The sequence below is a fragment of the Benincasa hispida genome, chromosome 12 (genome assembly GCF_027475165.1).
Source record: "Benincasa hispida cultivar pf3 chromosome 12, pf3_genome.v1.1, whole genome shotgun sequence".
Classification (NCBI taxonomy): domain Eukaryota; kingdom Viridiplantae; phylum Streptophyta; class Magnoliopsida; order Cucurbitales; family Cucurbitaceae; genus Benincasa; species Benincasa hispida.
Window position 1 is genome coordinate 4,218,005 of NC_143489.1, and position 19,993 is coordinate 4,237,997.

The 19,993-nt window shown below is 27.0% G+C and overlaps 1 protein-coding gene and 1 long non-coding RNA gene across 2 annotated transcripts; one reads left to right on the forward strand and one right to left on the reverse strand.

Annotated features, from left to right (window-relative positions):
• Positions 1-13,422: 13,422 nt before the first annotated feature.
• LOC120092796 (uncharacterized) lies at positions 13,423-19,515 on the reverse strand. The gene is made up of 2 exons (XM_090308668.1): positions 19,114-19,515; positions 13,423-13,736 (listed from the first exon to the last, which is right to left on the reverse strand). The coding sequence occupies exons 1-2, from the start codon at positions 19,341-19,343 to the stop codon at positions 13,709-13,711; spliced, it is 258 nt and encodes an 85-aa protein (XP_090164794.1). The 5' UTR covers positions 19,344-19,515; the 3' UTR covers positions 13,423-13,708.
• On the forward strand, positions 13,747-19,475 carry LOC150031705 (uncharacterized). The gene is made up of 2 exons (XR_016525504.1): positions 13,747-14,262; positions 14,358-19,475. It is a non-coding gene; the product is annotated as an uncharacterized LOC150031705 (long non-coding RNA).
• Positions 19,516-19,993: the final 478 nt, after the last annotated feature.

A 19,993-nucleotide genomic window follows, 5' to 3' on the forward strand; every position in this document is an offset into this window, starting at 1 on the left:
CTTTGAAAGGACAAATATTATTACGAATTAATAAAAAAAAAATAATCCTCTTTTAAAGTGTCTCGTTTTACCATTATCATTCTTTCTTAAAATCCATTTAAATATTTTTTTCGATCCTTCTTGTTCGAGATTGACCATCAAGATTTATATTAAAAAAGTAAATTTTTTCGTCTTATATCCAAATTATAGATTCTTTTGAGCTTTTTTTATGGAATCTCAACAAGGATGAGAACCGAGATCCACATTATTAACCTAAATCTTACTTAATCTTTATGATTCTTTTCAAAATTTTAAAAGTACACAACCAAGATTACTGAAAATTTGAAAAGATAATCAGTAAATTCTTTTAGACATTCAATAAATCAATTTGGAAATTCATGGAAACTTAAATTGGGCATAAGATTTTCAATATTACATAAGACTTGGTATAAGATTTGGAAAAAATTACAAGAGAAAATTTGAAAGGACATAAGAGTTGGTATAAGATTTGGAAAAATTGCATAATATTTGAAAAAAAAATTATATGGATCTTAGTGTTCATCCCAAGTAAATTTTCACCTAGAAGTTTAAAAGAATCAATAGTTTGATATAAGATGAAAAAGTTTTTTTTTTATTCAAATCTCGATGTTAGCGTTGGTCGAGAAGGATTGAGAAAATCTATTTCAAAGAATTTGAGAAACACAAGGCTAGTTATGAGATGTGAAATATTTGAGGTTTATTTCTATTATATATATATATATAAAAAAACTTTCGTCAAGTCTATCCCAACTCATCAACCATATATAATAATGAATAATCAACTATTAATTTTATTAAATGAAAAATAGAAAATCAAAATATTTTATCAATTTATTTTCTAGCCTTTTAATCTCATCAAATGCACTATGAACTTAACCAAATGTTGTATAATATTTGACTTGACCTTAAAAAAGTGTTGAAATTTCCATCCGGATAAGTTTTCATGAAAATTTATTATAAAAAGGTTCATATATGCTATCATTTAATTATAAAAGATGTGAATGATAGAAAATAGATAAGATTAAAAGAAAATTGAATCATAACTTTTTTTTTTTCTTTTGCTAAATTTGTGAGTTTTGATAGAGTTATTTATGGTTGAAATTTTGTATATTATTGAAATCAGTAAGTTTATTAACTAATTTTTGTTATTACTTTTTTTTTTTTTTAAGAATTAATGGGTATATAAGTAAAAATTGAATAGATTTTAGATATGATAACCTTTAACTTAGTTTCAGGTGCAATTTGATGAAGTTGAAAGTTTTAAAATAAAATTGATGAAATATGATAGATTTAAGGGCAAAAAACTGGATTTTTTCCCCAAAAAAGATGAAGGATAAAAAGGAAAAAAAGAGTTAATTTACATGAAGAGAGAAAAAAAAACTTTGAACTTCATTTTTTATTTAAATAATACTTTTATCCTTATAAAAATTACAATGTTCTAAACTATTGTTGGAGTAGAAATTCTTAAGAGATTATCTAGGGGAAGAGTCGAGTAGGGTATAACTTCACTCCTTATTTAGACTAAGAAATTCTAAATTTATTGTGAGTCCCACGATTTGTTAACATCAATTCCATGACCGATTAACTCCTTACATTGTGAACTTCATGACTAAACAGTTTCACTCATTTCTCTAGATGTCACCTTAGAATTTTTAATAAAAATTTGACCTAGAATTGTATCGTGTTGTAATTCAGAACAAAAGTTAGATGCCACATGAATTGTGTGGTGTTGTAACCCAAAACAAAAATTAGATTGTCAGTTGCCACATATTAGAGATCACTATCCATCATTCTAATTTTCAATTTCTGTCCAAAATTTTAAAGAGTTTTTACTTTAAAGATAATTTAAAACACTTATAAAATGTCAACAGTGATATTGTAACTTAATAAAAATTGATATTTTTGGAACAAATGATAAAATTTAAGTATACTTTTGCATTCTAAATTGATAAATTCAAATCCTGCAAAACCAATTGACTTTAGGGTTACATACTCAAGAAAAAAAAAATCTTTTGTTATGAAAAATTGTGTGGACACACAAAGAATTAGGTAGTAGATTTTCCTACAGAGAGTTTCGGTGCCTATGGTTCTAACTGTCTAATGACATGTTAGATTCAACTTGCGGCTATATCCAATGCCTCATCGACACATAATCTACACTGTATCCAACTCGGCACCCTTCAATGGACTCTATGGCTTTTATTTTGCCTATTTTTATTCTTTGGTAAAATATTGATGATATAAGAAGTAAAAAGTTATTTCATTTTATGCACGAGCATAGTTACTTCAACCCATTTGGGTGGCAATGCACAAGTGCAAAGAAATATTTTATTACTACCACAATCACAATTTAGAAGCTCACATAGAAGTCGACGAGCATGACCAAGTAGACTTGTGATGTGTAACCCTATTGAAAATAAATGGTATTTAACCTCCAAAGCAAGTGCATAATGTCAACAAGTAATATAGGAAGTACTCCAGACATCAAATCCAAGAAAATCGAAGTAATAAAACTCTAAACTGAACAAGACTTTTCTCATGAATGCAAATGCAATGTAACGGGAAAATAAATTGTTGGGAGATGGTGGTTTCAGTGAAAAATAGATAAAAATGAGAATGATAATAGGGTGTGACTCAAATATGCACATATCCTTCGGCTGGAGAATGTCACCTTTCATGCAATTGCAACTTTGTTGCAAACTCTAGTATGGTGAACCTTATTCAACACTTATTCGATCTTCTATGAAGTATCTTTAGGAGTCTAAGCCATTAGACCTATATATCTTGGTTAATAAAAATTTAGTTAAATAAGAACACAATCTAAGGCCCTATAAGTTTTGCCCTATGTCTAGAGTAAACAAACAAAGACTTGTACAAACGGTAAATTTGTATTTAGAGGAGAATAACTGTCAAAATATATCTGTGAATATCGAAATTTGTACAAACGGTAAATTGTATTTGGAGGAGAATAACTGAATATCCTGCAAGAAAAGTGAGTAAAGCTAACACCGATGTGGTGTTAAGCCAAATCTACTCCGAGGTTCAAGTTAGAGTCGGGTTTGAATTTGAGTCAACTAGTAACAATTAGCATAGGTTGAAAAGCATACATTTCTTTGACGATACCAATTGAATTATATAGGTCGTCCATGCAATAACCGAACATAGCTTGTCTCTTCAGCTTCCAAGCCATCATTAATCATTATTTTATCCATTTTTCACCCGAACCATCGTTATCCGAGCTGTTACGAACTTCAAGCCTAAGGGATAAGCTAGAAAAGGGATAAAATAATGATTCATGATGGCCTGGAAGCTGAAGAGACAAGCTATGTTCGGTTATTACATGGACGACCTATATAATTCAAGTGGTATCGCCAAAGAAATGTATGCTTTTCAACCTATGCTAATTGTTACCTGTTGACTCAAATTCAAACCCGATTCTAACTTGAGCGTCAGGGTGGATTTGGCTCAACACCACACCGGTGTTGGCTTTACTCACTTTTCTTGTAGGATATCCAGTTATTCTCCTCAAAATATAAATTTACTATTGGTGTAAATTTTGGTATCAACAACATCAATCCTTTTTCTCCAATGAAATGTAGTTGAAAGAAAAGAAATTTTGGCCAACAAGAAAACAGCTGCAGGGGGCTTTAATATCTAGCAAATATGTGTGGAGAAGAAACTTGTTGTTGTGGTTGAATTTTGACCAAATGAAATAGGCCAAAAATTAAAAAAAAATATATGAAAATATACAAGATCAAGTGGACTCAATTCAAGGTGTCAGCTAATCAGTTGTCTTTATCTTATTTAATCTTAACTTATTAGGATTAGGAAAGATCCATCTCATTCTTATCATTGAGGAAAAGATAAACTTTATTTCATTCTCTCTATAAATACATCATTATCTTATCTTTTTGGTCTTATTTGATAATCATTTGATTTTTTATTTTTTTTTAAAATTAAGTTTATAAACACTACTTTCACACATAAATTTCTATATTTTTGTTATATTTTTTACTAATCTTTTCAAAAATCCATCAAGTTTCAAATACTGTTTTCATTTTTAGAGATTAATTTGGCTACGAATTCAAGTTTCTTTAAGAAAGGTGAAAAACATAGTAGAAAGTCTTAGAGAAAACAAGCATAAACATTTCAAAAAATAGGAAAAAAAAATGAAATCGTTATTAAATGAGACTTTAGTCTATGAAGTTTTAATTTTGTGTCTATTTGGTCACTAAACTTTGAAAATATAAAAACAACCAACAAATTTTAAAATTAATTCTTTTAATTTTCAAACAATAATTTGGATTTTGAAATCATTCCTAAAAAAATAGATAAGAAAACAAACAAACTTACAAGTGAAATAGTGTTTTAAGTCTAAGTTTAAAAAACCATACATCAAAAATCAAATCTATACTATCTAAAAGCAACTATAGACTATGGGGAGAAACATTCGTTTCCCCATTTTGCCCTTTTTAGTAAAATTTTTGCTATTGTACATGTGTAAATTATATTATATATATATATATATTTTTATTATTCACATGTAGATTTTAGATATTTGATTTTATTGGTTTAAAATTTGATTCTCTCGAATATTTGATTCTAATATGAAAATGATTAAAAGAAACGTAAATAATTAATAGAAAACTAAAAAAAAAAATTATCGGAGATTTTATTTTTTCTATATATATGGACCATTTTTCACAATTTAATTTTTTCATCTCATCAAGTGCTTTCATCTTCAAAATTTTGTAGAATAGACTAATAGAGTTGAATTTCGAAAACATGACAATGAAAATCTCTAAATCTTAAAATGAATAGGTAAAGAAATTTTTTTTATTCTTTATTTTTTACAATGTTATTCTCAATATTTTTCTTAATTTTTGTATTATTCATTGATTTTTTTAAAAGTCAAATGGTAGAGGAATTCAAAAATACCATTCGATTAAATTGGTTTGAGAAATTTTATCTTTTGCATAGGCCCGGGCTATATGAAATTGCAACAATATGGTATGAAATTGCAACCAGTGAAAAACTAGATGCCAATATCTTAGATGCCTTTGCAATCTCTTCCCCTGACCCTTCCGTTGTTGGTTTTTACTTCGAAGTTTCTCATCAAATTTTTTTTTTTAAAAAAAAAAACAATATAACTTCGAGGTTTTTCTATGTTCTTTCCGCTATCATGATTCTACCATTATCCCTTTTCTTTCAAAATCATGCTAGCAAGATTCTTTATTTAGTTTGCTATTGTGATTTGCCATTATCCCTTTCCTTTCAAAATCATGTAAAAGAAATTCTTTGTTTAGTGGAAGGATTTAGATGTAAGTATTTTTCATCTTATCTATCATTGAGATAAACTTTATTTGGAGTTACAGATAGTTGTAGATAGATTCTATTTGTCAATTGTTTATTTTTATCTATCTTATTTAAAAAAACAAATCCAAAATACAAAGATTCAAACAGCATTGTTCAACAATATAATGAAAAATTTGGTCATGTATCGAAGAAAGACAAAAGCTTATATAATAAAGAATGGAATGAATGGAATGGTAAAATGATGTCGAAAAGAGATAAAACTTATATAATAAAGAATGGAACAATAAACAATCAATCGATCTATATTTATACTATCTAAAAGGTAGCGGCCATGGGGAGCTTTTGCTTTTCTTGGTGGATGGTTATAGAGATGTTATAGCATTTCACAATTAAAATCTTAAAATAAATTCAATTTTTTTTTTTCCATATTTTGAGCATATGACGTAAAAGGAAAATAATAATAAAAAGATCTTATTTTTCCTGTTTTTAGCATCGCACATAAAAGGGTTTTTTTTTAAAAAAAAAAATCTAATTTTCATGTTTCCCTCTTTTTGGCGAAAAGATTGTGTTTTCTGAGAATATTGTCAAGAAATTAAATCTATGAATTAAAAATAAATAAATAATGATATTTTAGTTTGTGTTTGTTGAGAGTATTATCTGGGTCTTTTTTTTAATTGTTTTATGATTTCTTTTTTAAACTCCACGTCACATTAACCAATCAAAAGATTTGATTCAAAAAAATTATTTATATTTGATTTTAAAATTAGATTTACGTTTTTAGTTTTTTTTAAATGATTCATCTTCACATTAACTTATTCAAAAAAAATTAATTCAAAATAAATTAATTCGGAAGATTTTGATTCAAAATAAATGATATATCTACGTATATGTTAATTTAATATAATTGATGTCTATATAAACCTACTCTTTTCTTCAATCTTCCAATTTTCAAATCTTTCTTTTCTAATATTTCAATTCTTGGTCAATTCAAAGAAGATGACGGAGAAGAAGACCAATTTAGTGGTTCTTTAGGCTTTTTTTTTTTTTCCACTTTTCAATTTCCTAAATGTTAATGAATACCAATGAACTTAGTTTAGTGATTGTATCTCTTTTTTGTTTTTTTCTCGATTATATTGCAAATACACACCAATTGATATGTGAATCTTATGTTTAAACAAATAATAATATTTTAGGATTTTCCATTTACATTAAAAACCAATAGTTTTGTTTGAAATTAAGAAAATATAAATCCATAAATTTGTTAATGAAAATGAGATTTTAGGTTTTGAAAAAAATAAAATAACTTGGTTCAAATTGAAATTGAAAATAATAGAGAAGTCAATAAATTAAAAAAAAAAAAAAAATCAAATTTTCAATTTAGATTCAGTTTGATCATTATGTTATATATTTATTTTTAAATTCTATTTTTAAAATTATTATTATTATTATTTTAATTTTGAAAAACTGTTATCAATTTTTACTTTATCCATATAATGATTTATATTTGGTTGAAAATCAAATCTATTTGAATCAAAATTTTCTTTACAATAAATTGAACTCCATGTTCAGCACCTCGCCTCCTTTTTCTTTTTTAATATCTCTAAGTTGTTTTGATTGTTTTATTAGTATAAAAAAATCTAAAATTTTATAATTATTTTTTAAAATAATAAATATTCAATAATATTTTATATTTAAAATATTATTTATTTGTTGCTCAAGGTTCTCTTTCAATATTTGTATTTCAAATTTAGGTTCCTGATTTCTAGGTTTGGACAACAATATCCTGAAAACATATAATTTTATTTTCTTTCTTTTCGGTAAAAACATAAATAATAAAAATATAATCTAAAAATAAAATTTAAGTTTTAAATTAGCTTTTTAAGATCCTATTTTGATATTTAATATATAATCAATAATTTAAGAGTCACTTAAACTAAAAAAAAATAATTAATAATTTCAATTGTTTACCATAAAATTATATTATAATTTTATACAAAACTACAATATTTAGCGTACATCCTACGTATTTGATTATGGTAGTCATTAAATGGATTTTTCGTTTTTGAGTTTAAGGTTGAAAAAAATTAGAGAGACAAAATTGATAATTTATCATGAAGAAAAGTTAATTGTTAATAATAATTTTAAACAATGGAAATTGAGGATAGGAACAAGGTTGAATCAGATGCCTTTGTTAATGTTAATAAAATTAATAAGTTGGAGAGAAAAGCTCTTTTGTTTTCATCTCTATCTCTTATTCTTAAAAGAGGAATCTTTACTATAAAAAAATGGACACCTCAATGTTTGAGTGTTGACATATTGTCTATATAATTTTAGTTGAAATAATAGATTTGCTTCTCAACTCAAATTTACTTGACAATTTAGTACGTTTGGATTGACTTAAGTAAAAAATGTTTTTTTCTATAAAAACTAATTTTTATTTAAATTTTTTTATAAAAATTAATTAAAATACACTTAAAAAGATATTTCGAATGGTTGTCAAAGACATCAATTTATTCTAAAATGACTTATTTTTTAAAATAAGCATTTGAAAATGTAATCCAAACACACCCTTAATCTCTTGGAAGTTAAGATAATATTGAAAAATAACAACTTTATTTCAATGATAAACATTTGATAATTCCTTGAACTTTCATCAACTTCATCAACAATGCTTCAGAAGGAAAGTTAAGTGAGGTTAGTCTAATAATAATTGATATGATCTTTCATCTTAAAAGTAAGAAGTTTGATTCCACCAGATATTTTACTAAAAAAAATTACTCAGAAGGAGAATCAAAACAAACATAGAATAATTACCAAAAAATTATTGTATAAATTATATATTTTTTATGAAATATTTTCATTAGTGAAGTGCCTAGTAGAGATTTTTGTATCAATTTACACCCTCCATTACGTGTTTGGAAGTGTATCAATTTATACCCTCCATTACGTGTCGTTTGGAAAAGCCTAGTATAAAAAATATAATTATATCAATTAAATCCTTAAAAATTGTAAATATATCAATTTAGATCATTAGAATTTCCATTGAGAATCGTTCTGACATTCGAATAAGTCTACACATGTTTGAGAATTAATGCATAGATTATTTTCAAAGGATATTATAATGAATGGTCTAATTTACTTAATTGATTCAAATTATAAGTTTCACACGATATTGGTTAAACGAAATTTGGAAGAGTTATGAAAGTTCATTATTTAAATTAATACAACTTCCAAAGTTGATAGAATATAAATTAATATTCATCAAAGATTTAAAAATCAAAGGTAATATGAGAGGTTGGTTTGAAATTGTAACCCGAAGTCTTAATATATCTTAAGCATAATTTCAATTAAAATTTTAAACAGGGGAATGATTATGGGCAACTTATCCCTATACTCTCCCTTTCAAATCTTCTTAAAAAATCACTTAAAAAAAAGTAATGTCATGCATCCAAATTTTTTTCTTTTTAAATATTGGATATGGATTGAAAATGAGCAAAACTTTCCATTCTAACGGTTCTATTATTTTATTATTATTTTTAATGAATTCAACGGACCTACTTGAAGCACGGTTAATTAAGTAATAAGATATTAATTAATAAGTTTTTTATTATCTAATTAATAATGAATTTAGAAGTTATCAAGAATGAAGCTCTGGTGAGTATTTATTTATATAAGAATGTCGTGTCATAACGAACTTCATATCTATTTTTATTATTATTTGTTAACCTGATCATTTGGTCAAACACATTATTTTCTTTTTCTTTAGGTCTGAATTTTAAATCTTCCCCATTCTTTTATTTTATTAATTTTTTTATTCAAAATTAAAACAAGCATTAAAATAAAATAAAATCTGAATTGCAGTGTGTTGGATACATGAACAGTTCTTTGTTTTGTTTTTTTTTTCCCTTTTCTTTTTTAAATAAAAAAGTGTCGTTTGGACCATGCAACGTTAGTATGTCACGTGGCACGTCGTTTTTATAACTTCACATGGACGACGAATTTAAAAATAAATATTTATAAAACAATTATATTTTGACTTTTTTTAGTAAAATAAGAGGAGAGGAATTCAAATCATAAATATTTTAGAGAGCATTTGGGATAAAAAATTGGTTATTATAGTTAAATTATAACCATTTGTATTTGCGATCTAGATTAGTTTAGTTTGGATAACAATAGTATATATTTGAGGTATAAACTATTTTAGTTTGAAAAAAAAATAGTAAATACTATAGCAAAAAATAAAAAAAGATAAAGGTAAAATAATAAAAGTTGTAGTAAATACTAAATATTATAGTAAATGAGGGACTTTAAAATAATGTTGATTGTAGCTACTTGGGTTTTGAAATATAATTTAATATAGCAAGAGGTGGTTATTAAAGTCTTAGAAAAGTTCTTGCCCAAAACATTCCCTTAATTGTTAACTTACATCTATGTTAATTGAGTTATATTCACTTTGAGAATATTATATTTTTGTTGATTCTTTAGATGTTTAGAAAAGAATTCAATTTTATTATAAAAAATACTTAGATATGTCTTGGACGACACAATATGTTGTACACTCATTTATTTAATATCACGTAACAAATTGTTTAAAAAAAAGAATTCTTTTAATTTTTTTTATTTGTTATATTTTTCCTATGTGATTGTGGTGGATTACATACAAATTGGTGTGCCCTGAGACTAAATATTGCTATTTTATTATCAACTTTCAATTTCATCTAATTACGCCTTAAAATTTGATAAATCATAAGGCTAAATTTGAAATTTTAAAACCATATAGATTAAACTCTAATTTTCTTTAAATCATAGAGAAACTAAATGGTACCAACTTTATCATCTTAAACTTGAATAAGCATTCATTTTTTTTAATCATATCTAATTAAGCTTTCATCTAAAAATTATCAAAGGAAAGTGATTACAATTTTAGTTTGTGAACTTTTAAAATTTTATATAATATTGTTTTGAAAAGTTATATGTTTAGTAAGATTTTGTACTTCAAAAGTATTTATAAGGTCCACAAACATTCAATTTTGTATCTAATAAGCCTTTGATTTGATTCCTCAACTTTCAATTTCATGTCTAACGAACTATTGACCTATTTGACATGTTTTAAAATTCTTAAACTTATATAAGACAAACAAAATTAAATATTACATTTGAATATGATCCTCAACCATTCAATTTGATATCTAACAAACTCATAAATTTTAAAACATATATTTATGAGGAATTCAAAAATTGCTTTTTACCTAACTTGCTTTCGTGTCTAATGTACCAAAAAAACAAAACAAAACAATACGCATAGTTTGTATAGTTTGTCATATAAAACAATAAGATTACTAAAGTTCTTTTTGCCCAATTGGTTATTCTCTTTATATACATATACATGTACATATATATACATATACAATTAAAAATTCTTAAATGTCAAATTTTACCAAACTTTTCTCCAAGGAGATATGAGTTTAAAGAACGCAAATTTTGAGCCCAAAAAATAGTCACGCTTTCCATGAATTTCCTCTCAATTATGGATTACAATTGTCTATTTTCTCTAATGAAATATAGTTGAAAGAAAGGGTGTAATTTTATATCGCTTTAGAATTGTCAATTTAAGAAACAATTTTTAAAATTTTGTTTGAAAAGATCATCATTATTGTTTGAACTCACCAAAAAAAAAAAAAAAAAAAAAAAAAAAGAAAGGAAAAACCAAGTCTATTCCAACTCATCAACAATATATAATTATTAAGTATTATTTTTAAATTTGTGTTTTTTTGACAAAGTTATTTCATAGTTTACTTATGAATTAGTTAAACATAAATTTGTGAAAAACTTGATATTATTGAAATTAGGAGTTCAAAAAGTGAATTAATGAAAATTGAATAGAATGTAACAATGGTAACATTTAATTAAATTAAGGTTCAATCGAATGAAATTGAAAGTTTTAGAGTATAATTGATACAACATGATAAGTTTAAGAGTAATTATTGCATTTTCCTCCATAAAATCTATTTAGAGAAAAAAAAAGTTGCATTACAAGAAAGAAAAAAAAAACATCATTGAATTTAGTGGTTTTTTTTTCTATATATACCTTTATTCTTTAAAAAATTACCACATCACCCCTAGTTTCAAAATTGAAATATAAATCATTTAACTTTTGAAAAAAATTAAGACCTAGAATGATGTAACCAAGAACAAGATTCTTCAACCCCAAATTTCAACAATTACAAAGTCAACAAGGCTATATCAGCTTCAACCAGATATACAGTAAAATCAAAATAGAGGAATTTTTCTACTAATGATGAGATTAAGCCCTATCCGCTAAGTATATATATTTTTTACATAACAAAATGGTAAAACAATTGACTTTATGTGGATACAAAGAATTCAGGTGGCTTCCCCAAAAATCTGCGTTTTGTACGATTGCAACTGTCCAATGACTTCAGATTCAGCCCATCGCTGCACCCAATGACCCACCGACACGTAATCCATGCTGTATCCAACTCAGCACCCTTGGTGGGTCCCACGATTATTAATTTTTGTTATTAAATAATATTGTTTCTTGGTTTATGTTGAGTACGTGGCTGAAAATCATGCTTGCAATGTAACTACCACGTCAACATTCTTGTTCTTTTTTTTTTTTTTTTTTTTTAAAAAATTATATTGTAAAATTATTGTAAACTGAATTATTTATTAATGAACTTAAATATTTTTTATAAGGCATTATGATATTAAATTGTGGAAAGTTATTTCAAAGTGTAAAACTGTTGAAAATATTTATAAAATATAATAAAATTTTAGAACTATAAAGATAGACGTTGATAGACATTGATAGACTTTTATCAGTGTCGTCTATCATTAATAGTTCTAAAATTTTGCTATATCTTGTAAATATTTTGATTTATTTTTCTATATTTAAAATCAATCTTTAAATTATCATGAATGCTATTGTTCTTTCTTAGAAAAACAAATATATTTTTGTCCATGTTCTTAGAATCTATTTGAAAGTTGAGATTCAAATCGCGTAAATTTTAAAAATTAATTTTTAGTATATACTGATTTTGAATTTAAAATTTTAAAATACGTAATTATATTAAAAAGAATAAAAACAACAAAAAATAGTATTTTAGGTCATAAACTCCTTTATTTTTGTTAAATTAAAATATGTAATATGTAATATACAATATATGATATGATATTACAAAATAATAATTATACAAAATTTTAACATAAATAAAGCTCATAAATTAATTAGTAAATAGTTTATATTATAGTATCTAGTGGGTAACTAAATATATTTTCAAGCATATTTTGAAAAATTGTTTAAATTGAAATTTAATTTTTGAATCTACTGAAAAAATGAATATAAATTAGTTCTAAATTTTGTTTTTAGATTATCTACCAAATATATCCTATATTTTTTTTTTCGAATTTTAAATTTTGTATAAATTTAGTCAAAATGGGGCTTTAAAATTTAGGCTTTTGGTTGAGTTTTTACTAAATATTTACTTTTGGTCTTTGTGTTAATATCCATGGATTAATTTAACATCACTAAATTAGTTTTCTCTAATCTTTCTTTCCAATTAAAATTAATTAGAAAAAATATAACATTATAATTATTTTAAATTAATTAACTGAAAGTTAACGTTAAATACAAAAGCGAGAATTCAAAAAACTCGAGGGTAAATGTGTAACCTACCAAAATCTAGGGACAAAAAGTATGTTTTTTTCCCTTAAAAAACTATCTTATTAGGTTAAAATGTCATTTTGGTCCTCGTACTCTATTCAATTTTGTCATATACTTCTAATAGTTCTTAAATTAGTCCCTCAATTTAATTGAAGTTAATTAAATAATAACAATGATAATTTTCATATAAGAAAATATGATATGTAAATATACTTTTAAAATTTAGGGTTCCGATAAAATTAAAATATAGACTAAAATTGGATATTTAAAAATACATGTATTAAAATTGACGTTCTCAAGAGGATAGAGATCAAGCATATATATATATATATATAATTTAGAAATACTTTACATAGAATAAGGAATTAAGAAATATTTTACATAGAATAGAAACTATGGCAAAGTTTTCTTTAAAGCAAATGGAAGTTTCTATCGTTTTATTATTATTATTATTAAGAAAGTTTCTTTTGTTTAAACATTATCCTCTTTCCTTTGGACACTATTACGATCAAACTATCAATATTTTAGAAAAACCAACATTTCTAATAGTTCAAAGTTATAAGCAACACGCAAAGTTATTAAAATAATTGACAAATAAGTCGAGAAAACAGAACGAACTCACCTAAATAAACTATAAGTATATAAAAGTTATCGACATGCACAATCAACAACTTTTTTTCTTTCCCCACTCTAACAATTGCAAGGGTGAACATCGTGTCTGAAAAAAAAAAACAAAATTATAATAAGTAAGAAATTAAAAGAAAGTAACAAAAGAACAAACACAATAATTTTATATAGAAAAACTCCAAAATCGAAAAAAGAATAGCAACATCATTATGTGAAAAATTATTACAACCACACATAATTTTCTCTCCGATCCCAAATATAGCAACACTCTCACTATGAGAAATTCAACTTTATCTGACGCCAAAAAAATTGTCAAAAAACCCATTTTCCCGGATGGTTTTTTTTTGGTGTAGGAAAAAATGGATTTTTCTTATGGTAGTTTAAATGACATCGGGAAAAACAAGTATTTCCAACGGTATTTTTAGACCGTCGACATAAAAAATGGTGGAAATAAATTTGTAGGCCTCTCCCGATTGTCTGATCTAGGCGTTGGAGAAATACTTATTCCCACGATGGAGGGAGCTGGTGGGAGTTAAAAAAAATTGATATTATTTATTAAGGCTATCCCAACGGTAGTTTACACTACCATCACAAGAACCAACTTTTCCCGATGCCATGTAAGGCGTCGCGATAGGGTGACTTAAAACACTAATTTCCAACTCCTTATCATCTCTAGCCGCATAACCCAATATTTTTCCCTATTCTTTCACAGACTACACGATCAAGAAGGTTAACGCCTCTAGCCCACCAAGAAGCCACACCCTAGCACCCGTGCTTCACGTCACTATCGCCGGTGCTTCACAGTGTAACTGTTGGTATTTTTAAAGTTTAGATGTTTAAATTTCAAGATGCTTATGTCAGTATTTTTTAAGTTCTGATGTTCAATTTTTTATGTGCTAGACTTTCCCTAATCTAATAACGTTCCATTGTCATTTAATTTCTTTCACTGCTCTTCTCGATGCTTTTAGCTTGACCTTTTGGTTTGATCTATAAAGAGTTCGAGACTGTAAATTTGAATTTCAAGTTTACGTATCTAGTTTGCCTACTGGAATTGTTCACCGAAGAATGTGATTATGTGCATTGGGATTGTTAGTAATGATAATATTCATCAATTAAGAATGAATTCGTTAGTATTGACTAGTTGTGTTTAGTATTATCTAGTTCCTCATTTGTCGTATTTTATGTTCTTCCAGGTCGGTTATCTTTATATCTTCTAGTTTGATTATCAAGTGCAAGTATATAATACTTATGCTCTCTTCTCTCTATCTCTTCCCTATTTTCTTTGCTGAGAGAAGGGATTTCTTATCCTCTCATAGTATTATATAAAGGTTGCAATGTTAATGTAGTCAAAGGGAAGGTCTAAGTTTGAATTCATAATATAAGTTGTATCAATGAACTCTATGTGGCTTTACTTTTACCTGCTGCTTTGTTTGCCCAACTGCTTAAGTTATGTATATAATCTGACAATCTCCTTGATTTGGTAGTGGTGATGAAAAACTATATGTTTTGCGTATATTACTTGATACTTCCTTAGTCTTTTGACTACTTATCCAATGAGTTATTTTACTTCTGCCGTCTGGTTGAAGTTTAAATTGTCATTTTCCTTCCCATTTTCATATTGTTAAAATATTGCTTCTCAAAAGTGATGATGATTCAAGCCTCTTCCAGACATTGAGATTCTTCCTCATGTATTATATCAATTCTCATTTTCATTTTTTTTTGTTCTTAGCATATCAAGTTGAAATTTTCAATCAGTGTTAAGATTAAATTTCATATTTATATGCTTGAAACCAATTTTAGATAAGTTTTAGATTTAAATGTTATTATTTTGAATTTCATATTTTAGATACAAAATAAACTAAGTTGAAATTTTAGATAAGTTTTTGATTGAATTGATTTATTTTGTATGTTGACTAAGATGGTTTGTTTTTTATGTTGACTTAATTAGTTTATTTTGTATGTTGAGTTAATTTGTGTCGATTGGTTTGTTAAGTATCTGACATAAAATTATGCACACTTCAACTTTCGTATGCATGCAATTATATGAAATATAAATGTGCCTCATAAGCATTTACATAGCTTGAATTCATGATGTTTAAAAATGGATGTAAGAAGGTATAGAAAATAGAATCATAATTTGATTTTTACAATTATTGTAATAAAATATAATACATAATTTTGGGTTTGTTTGTTATGTGGAAAGTCTTTGTTGATTATGTCTTACTTTGTTAATAAGTTTTCTTGCATATGTTTAGTAAAAGAACATATTGACAGTTATTTTAATGCATTATTGATCAAACCCCATCACAATTTTTAATTTCTCAAAGGTCTTTTCTGAACTGAGATAAATCGAATTAGGTATGAGCTCTTCAACTTTGATAGTAAACTATTAGAAGGCTGTGTATGTTGTTATCCTACAGTTATGGTAACAATATAAATGTTTATATGCTATATTAAGTTTGAGGTTAAAGTGGGTGGGGGAGATTGCATAAAGTTCACTTATATTTATTAATTTCTTATGTCAGATTCAAAGTTGGTATAAGGGTAAATGTATAATTATGTTTAAGTTGAATTTCAAGTTCTATATTGAGTTTGAGATTGAAATATGTAAATATGAGTTGGTGTATTTCAATTTGTTAATGTTCTTAAGTTGAGTTTTAAGTTTTATATTCATTTTGAGATTGTTTTATGATATATTGAGCATTAAAACTATTTAAATTTGTATTTTGTAGGTATCTCGAGATTTATGTTGAAGATGCATCTCCCAACAAGCTAAGTTAGGTTGTAGAATTATTTTTTAGGTACTTTGTGGATATTATGTAATACTATTTTTTGGGTTAGAATTTGTGGATGTTATGTAATGTTTAAGACGAATCTTATTAGGTAATTGCTTATTTGACAAATTTGTAATATTTATACATATTTTGTGGATACTATTTAATGTTGTAGACATCTAATTAATTTTCTCAATTTTTATTTTAGTTTATTTGATATTTGTAAAATTCAAACACATATGATATTTGAAAAAAAAAAGATTTAATAGTTAGTAAATAAAGAAAAAAGATATTCCCGATAATCCAAACGTTGGGAAAAAGTGTAATTTCATGAATTTTTTACCTTTTTTCCTGATGTTAAAATAGGTCACCATCGGCAAAGATAACTTCTCTCAATGCTAAAAGAAACTTTTTCCGATGCTAAAATAATCTTTCCCGATGATTGAGCATTGGAATAAATAACCATCTCCTGATGCTAAAAAGAATCATCGACAGAAGCTTACTTATCCTGATAATGAAAAAAATTTTACCGTCGGGAGAAATACCTTTTGCCGACGGTTCCTTTTAGCGTCAGCAAAAATCCTCTATCCTTGTTCCGTCGCAAAATCTTTTTTTCCAAACGACGAGGCTTTTTTGAGTCAGGGAAGACTTTTTCAACGAGGATTTTCCGACGATTATACCGACGGTCAAAATTCTCTCGAGAAAGGTTTTCCCGACAGTTTCGTCTATTGAGAAAAGTCGAATTTCTTGTAATGTCTCTCAAAGTTTTTATACTGTCTACACCTTGTAATCTCACCCTCGAACTAAAGAATACAAAATAAAATTTAATTAGAGTTAGAACACCCAAGCTTTTAAAGTGTTCTTAGACGATTTTGAAATTAAAGTCACATACTCCTTTTTATAGGCTTTGAACTCATAACTTCCATGAACCTTTTCGACATGGAACAACCACTATTCTAAATGGTTTCTTAAAGAAGTAAAAATAATAATTAGTATGGTCACATCAATCTATGGCTGTTGAAATTTTGGAAGTTAATATATTTACTGTATTATCAAGTTGATATTTTCATGGTATTAGTATATTAGCATATTTGCGAACATGAGCATAATTCAAGTGACAGTTTGACATATTAATGTGTTAGCAACTAGAAGGTATCTGGTTCAGATTTCTCTACCCTTAATGTAATAAAATATGTTTTTCCTCACCCCTTCTTAGTTTGTTTCTTTATCAAATCAGGTAAAGATGAGAGTGTTTTGACCCTTGTAAGGTTTGGTCCTAGGTGAGGTAAGGTTCGATGTTTCTCTTTGAGTTTCGAAGATCTCTTGTAAGTATTCTCTAGGCAACATCTTACTTAGTTGGAAACCCATTTTCTAGTCGAGTTTTCCTTGTGGTTATGTCCTTGTATTCTTTCATCTCTTCTTAGTGAGTGTAGTTGTTGCCATCGAAAGGAAAAATAATGAGTTAATGGAAATAGTCTTATGTTTATGGAAGTGTAATTGAAATTGTCACCAAGAATTTTGTTCCCAGGGCAATGAGATGCTAATATTCAGAACATGATTGAGGGAAGAAGTTTTCCAAGACTTGTATCTGTTTATGGTCTGATTGAGGCAATATTTATATGGCTAGGTTAGAAGTATTGATAGGCCAGTTTTTTCTAGCTTTGTGGTATAATAGTTTTCTTGGACAACCCATATGGAGGATGATAAATGATAAACTAACCTAAGCACTTAAAAGCAATGCTCATATATTGACTGATGTTTCAAAACAGATTATCATCAGGATATAGATCAGATCCTGCATAGACAACTATTTCCAATATCTTTCAACAAAGTATGCATCAGTCATAACAACTACAACCATACAAATTCTACAACAATGCGAAAATGAGAAAAACCACAGAAATTTATAACAAACTACATCAAGTTCAACAACGACCACACAAAGCTTCAAATGATCAAATTATTTATCGTACAACAACTGGGGTATGAAGATTTGAACCTTCGACCAAATGAGAAGGATTGCATATCAATTATTGTTGGGCTATGCTTGCTTTTAACCAAGTTTCAAATGATAATCATTAGGGAGAAAAGTAGACTATGGCATCATATAACAACAACTGGATAACCCTCCCCAGTTCTTCAAATTTTCTAAAAATAAAATCAACATACTAATCTCATTTTTCTTTTTTCTTGAGTTCAACAATGGCAGGGTGGGGAGTCTAATACTTGAACTTTAGAACAAATGTATGTCGTAACTAGTTCAGTTATATTCAGTTGGGCTCTCCAATTCCCAAATTTTGTTTCTGTCAGAAAACATCAATCTTATATTGCTTCATTTATAAATAGAGAATGTAAATTCAACTCCAACTGAAGCATTCAATAAATCTGTGAATCGTCCAAATAATATTCATAATATCCTAATGAAGTAATTAACACAGGACAACACATATAAACAAATCAATCTCGATTATGATTGCAAATCAAAATCAAAACAATCCGTCATTAGGGCAGCATAGAAGGCTATCGGATCACCATTGCATATCATAAACACATACAAGGAACAAATTCAACAGAACACCAGCAATAACGGAAAAAAAAAAAGATTTGAAAAAAATACAGATACGTAATTAAGAAAAGAAATGCACATTAGATCTATAATTTTGGATGATTGATCACACAGGAAGATCGACAAACCCGTCATGTTGGTCAGGGAGTACAAGTTGATCGGAAAGCGGTTGATTGGACAAGAGAAGCTGATCGTCGTCGTCTTCGTCGTCAAGATCATTGGTGGCAATGTTGACGCAGGAGAATCGTTCTAAGGAGGAGAAAAAGGCGGAAGACATGGTGGCCGCGACCCAGGCGGCGACCTGGTCCAGCTTCTCCCGTGAAAGGATACTCAGGGCGTTATTGTCGGTGTTTTCCATCCGATCGAAGCAAAGCTTTCCGACGGGATTCCGATTGCCGATTTTGAATTCGAAATTAGCAGTTGGTGTAAGTGATTTGTGAGAGGAATTGGGTGATGAAATCGAGGGTTCAATCTGAAGCTAGGGCACAACGAAAAGAAAAGATTAAAAAAAAAGTCTCCCTTTACTTTTACGGAAAATAAAAGCTACAGATTAATAATAAGGACGATGTTCAAAATTCAAATATTCCACTTTTTTCTTTTTTTTTTTTTTAATAAAAAAGAATAAAAATTTCAAACATTCCCTTGTGTTGTAAAATTGTGTACCACAACAATAACACGGATGTCAATAAAATATGATATTAAAATAAATAAATATAATATAATATATAAAATATTATAAATATATATAGGTATAAAATAAATAACTTAAATAAAATAAAGAAATAAGAAAAATAAGAAAAATCATGAAATCATGAAATTTTCTCAAGATTCTTCATCAATTCCTAATCTTTTGAATTGTTCACCAATTTCACTACTCTACAAAGTCTATAAAATGACCACTATTTATAGGAGAATCGACAAGGGATGAAATTAGTTGGACACCAACCATTTGTACTCATAAGACATATGTACTACATGTTCAAAGGCATAAGGGGTAACGGGAGAATG

Bases quoted from the DNA above. Each gene is read 5' to 3' on its own strand.
- LOC120092796 (XM_090308668.1), bottom strand. From the start codon at position 19,343: ATGGAAAACACCGACAATAACGCCCTGAGTATCCTTTCACGGGAGAAG. The intron at 13,737-19,113 runs GTTTGTCGATCT...TTTTTTTTTCAG, and splicing joins CTCCCTGACCAACATGACGG to ACACGATGTTCACCCTTGCA.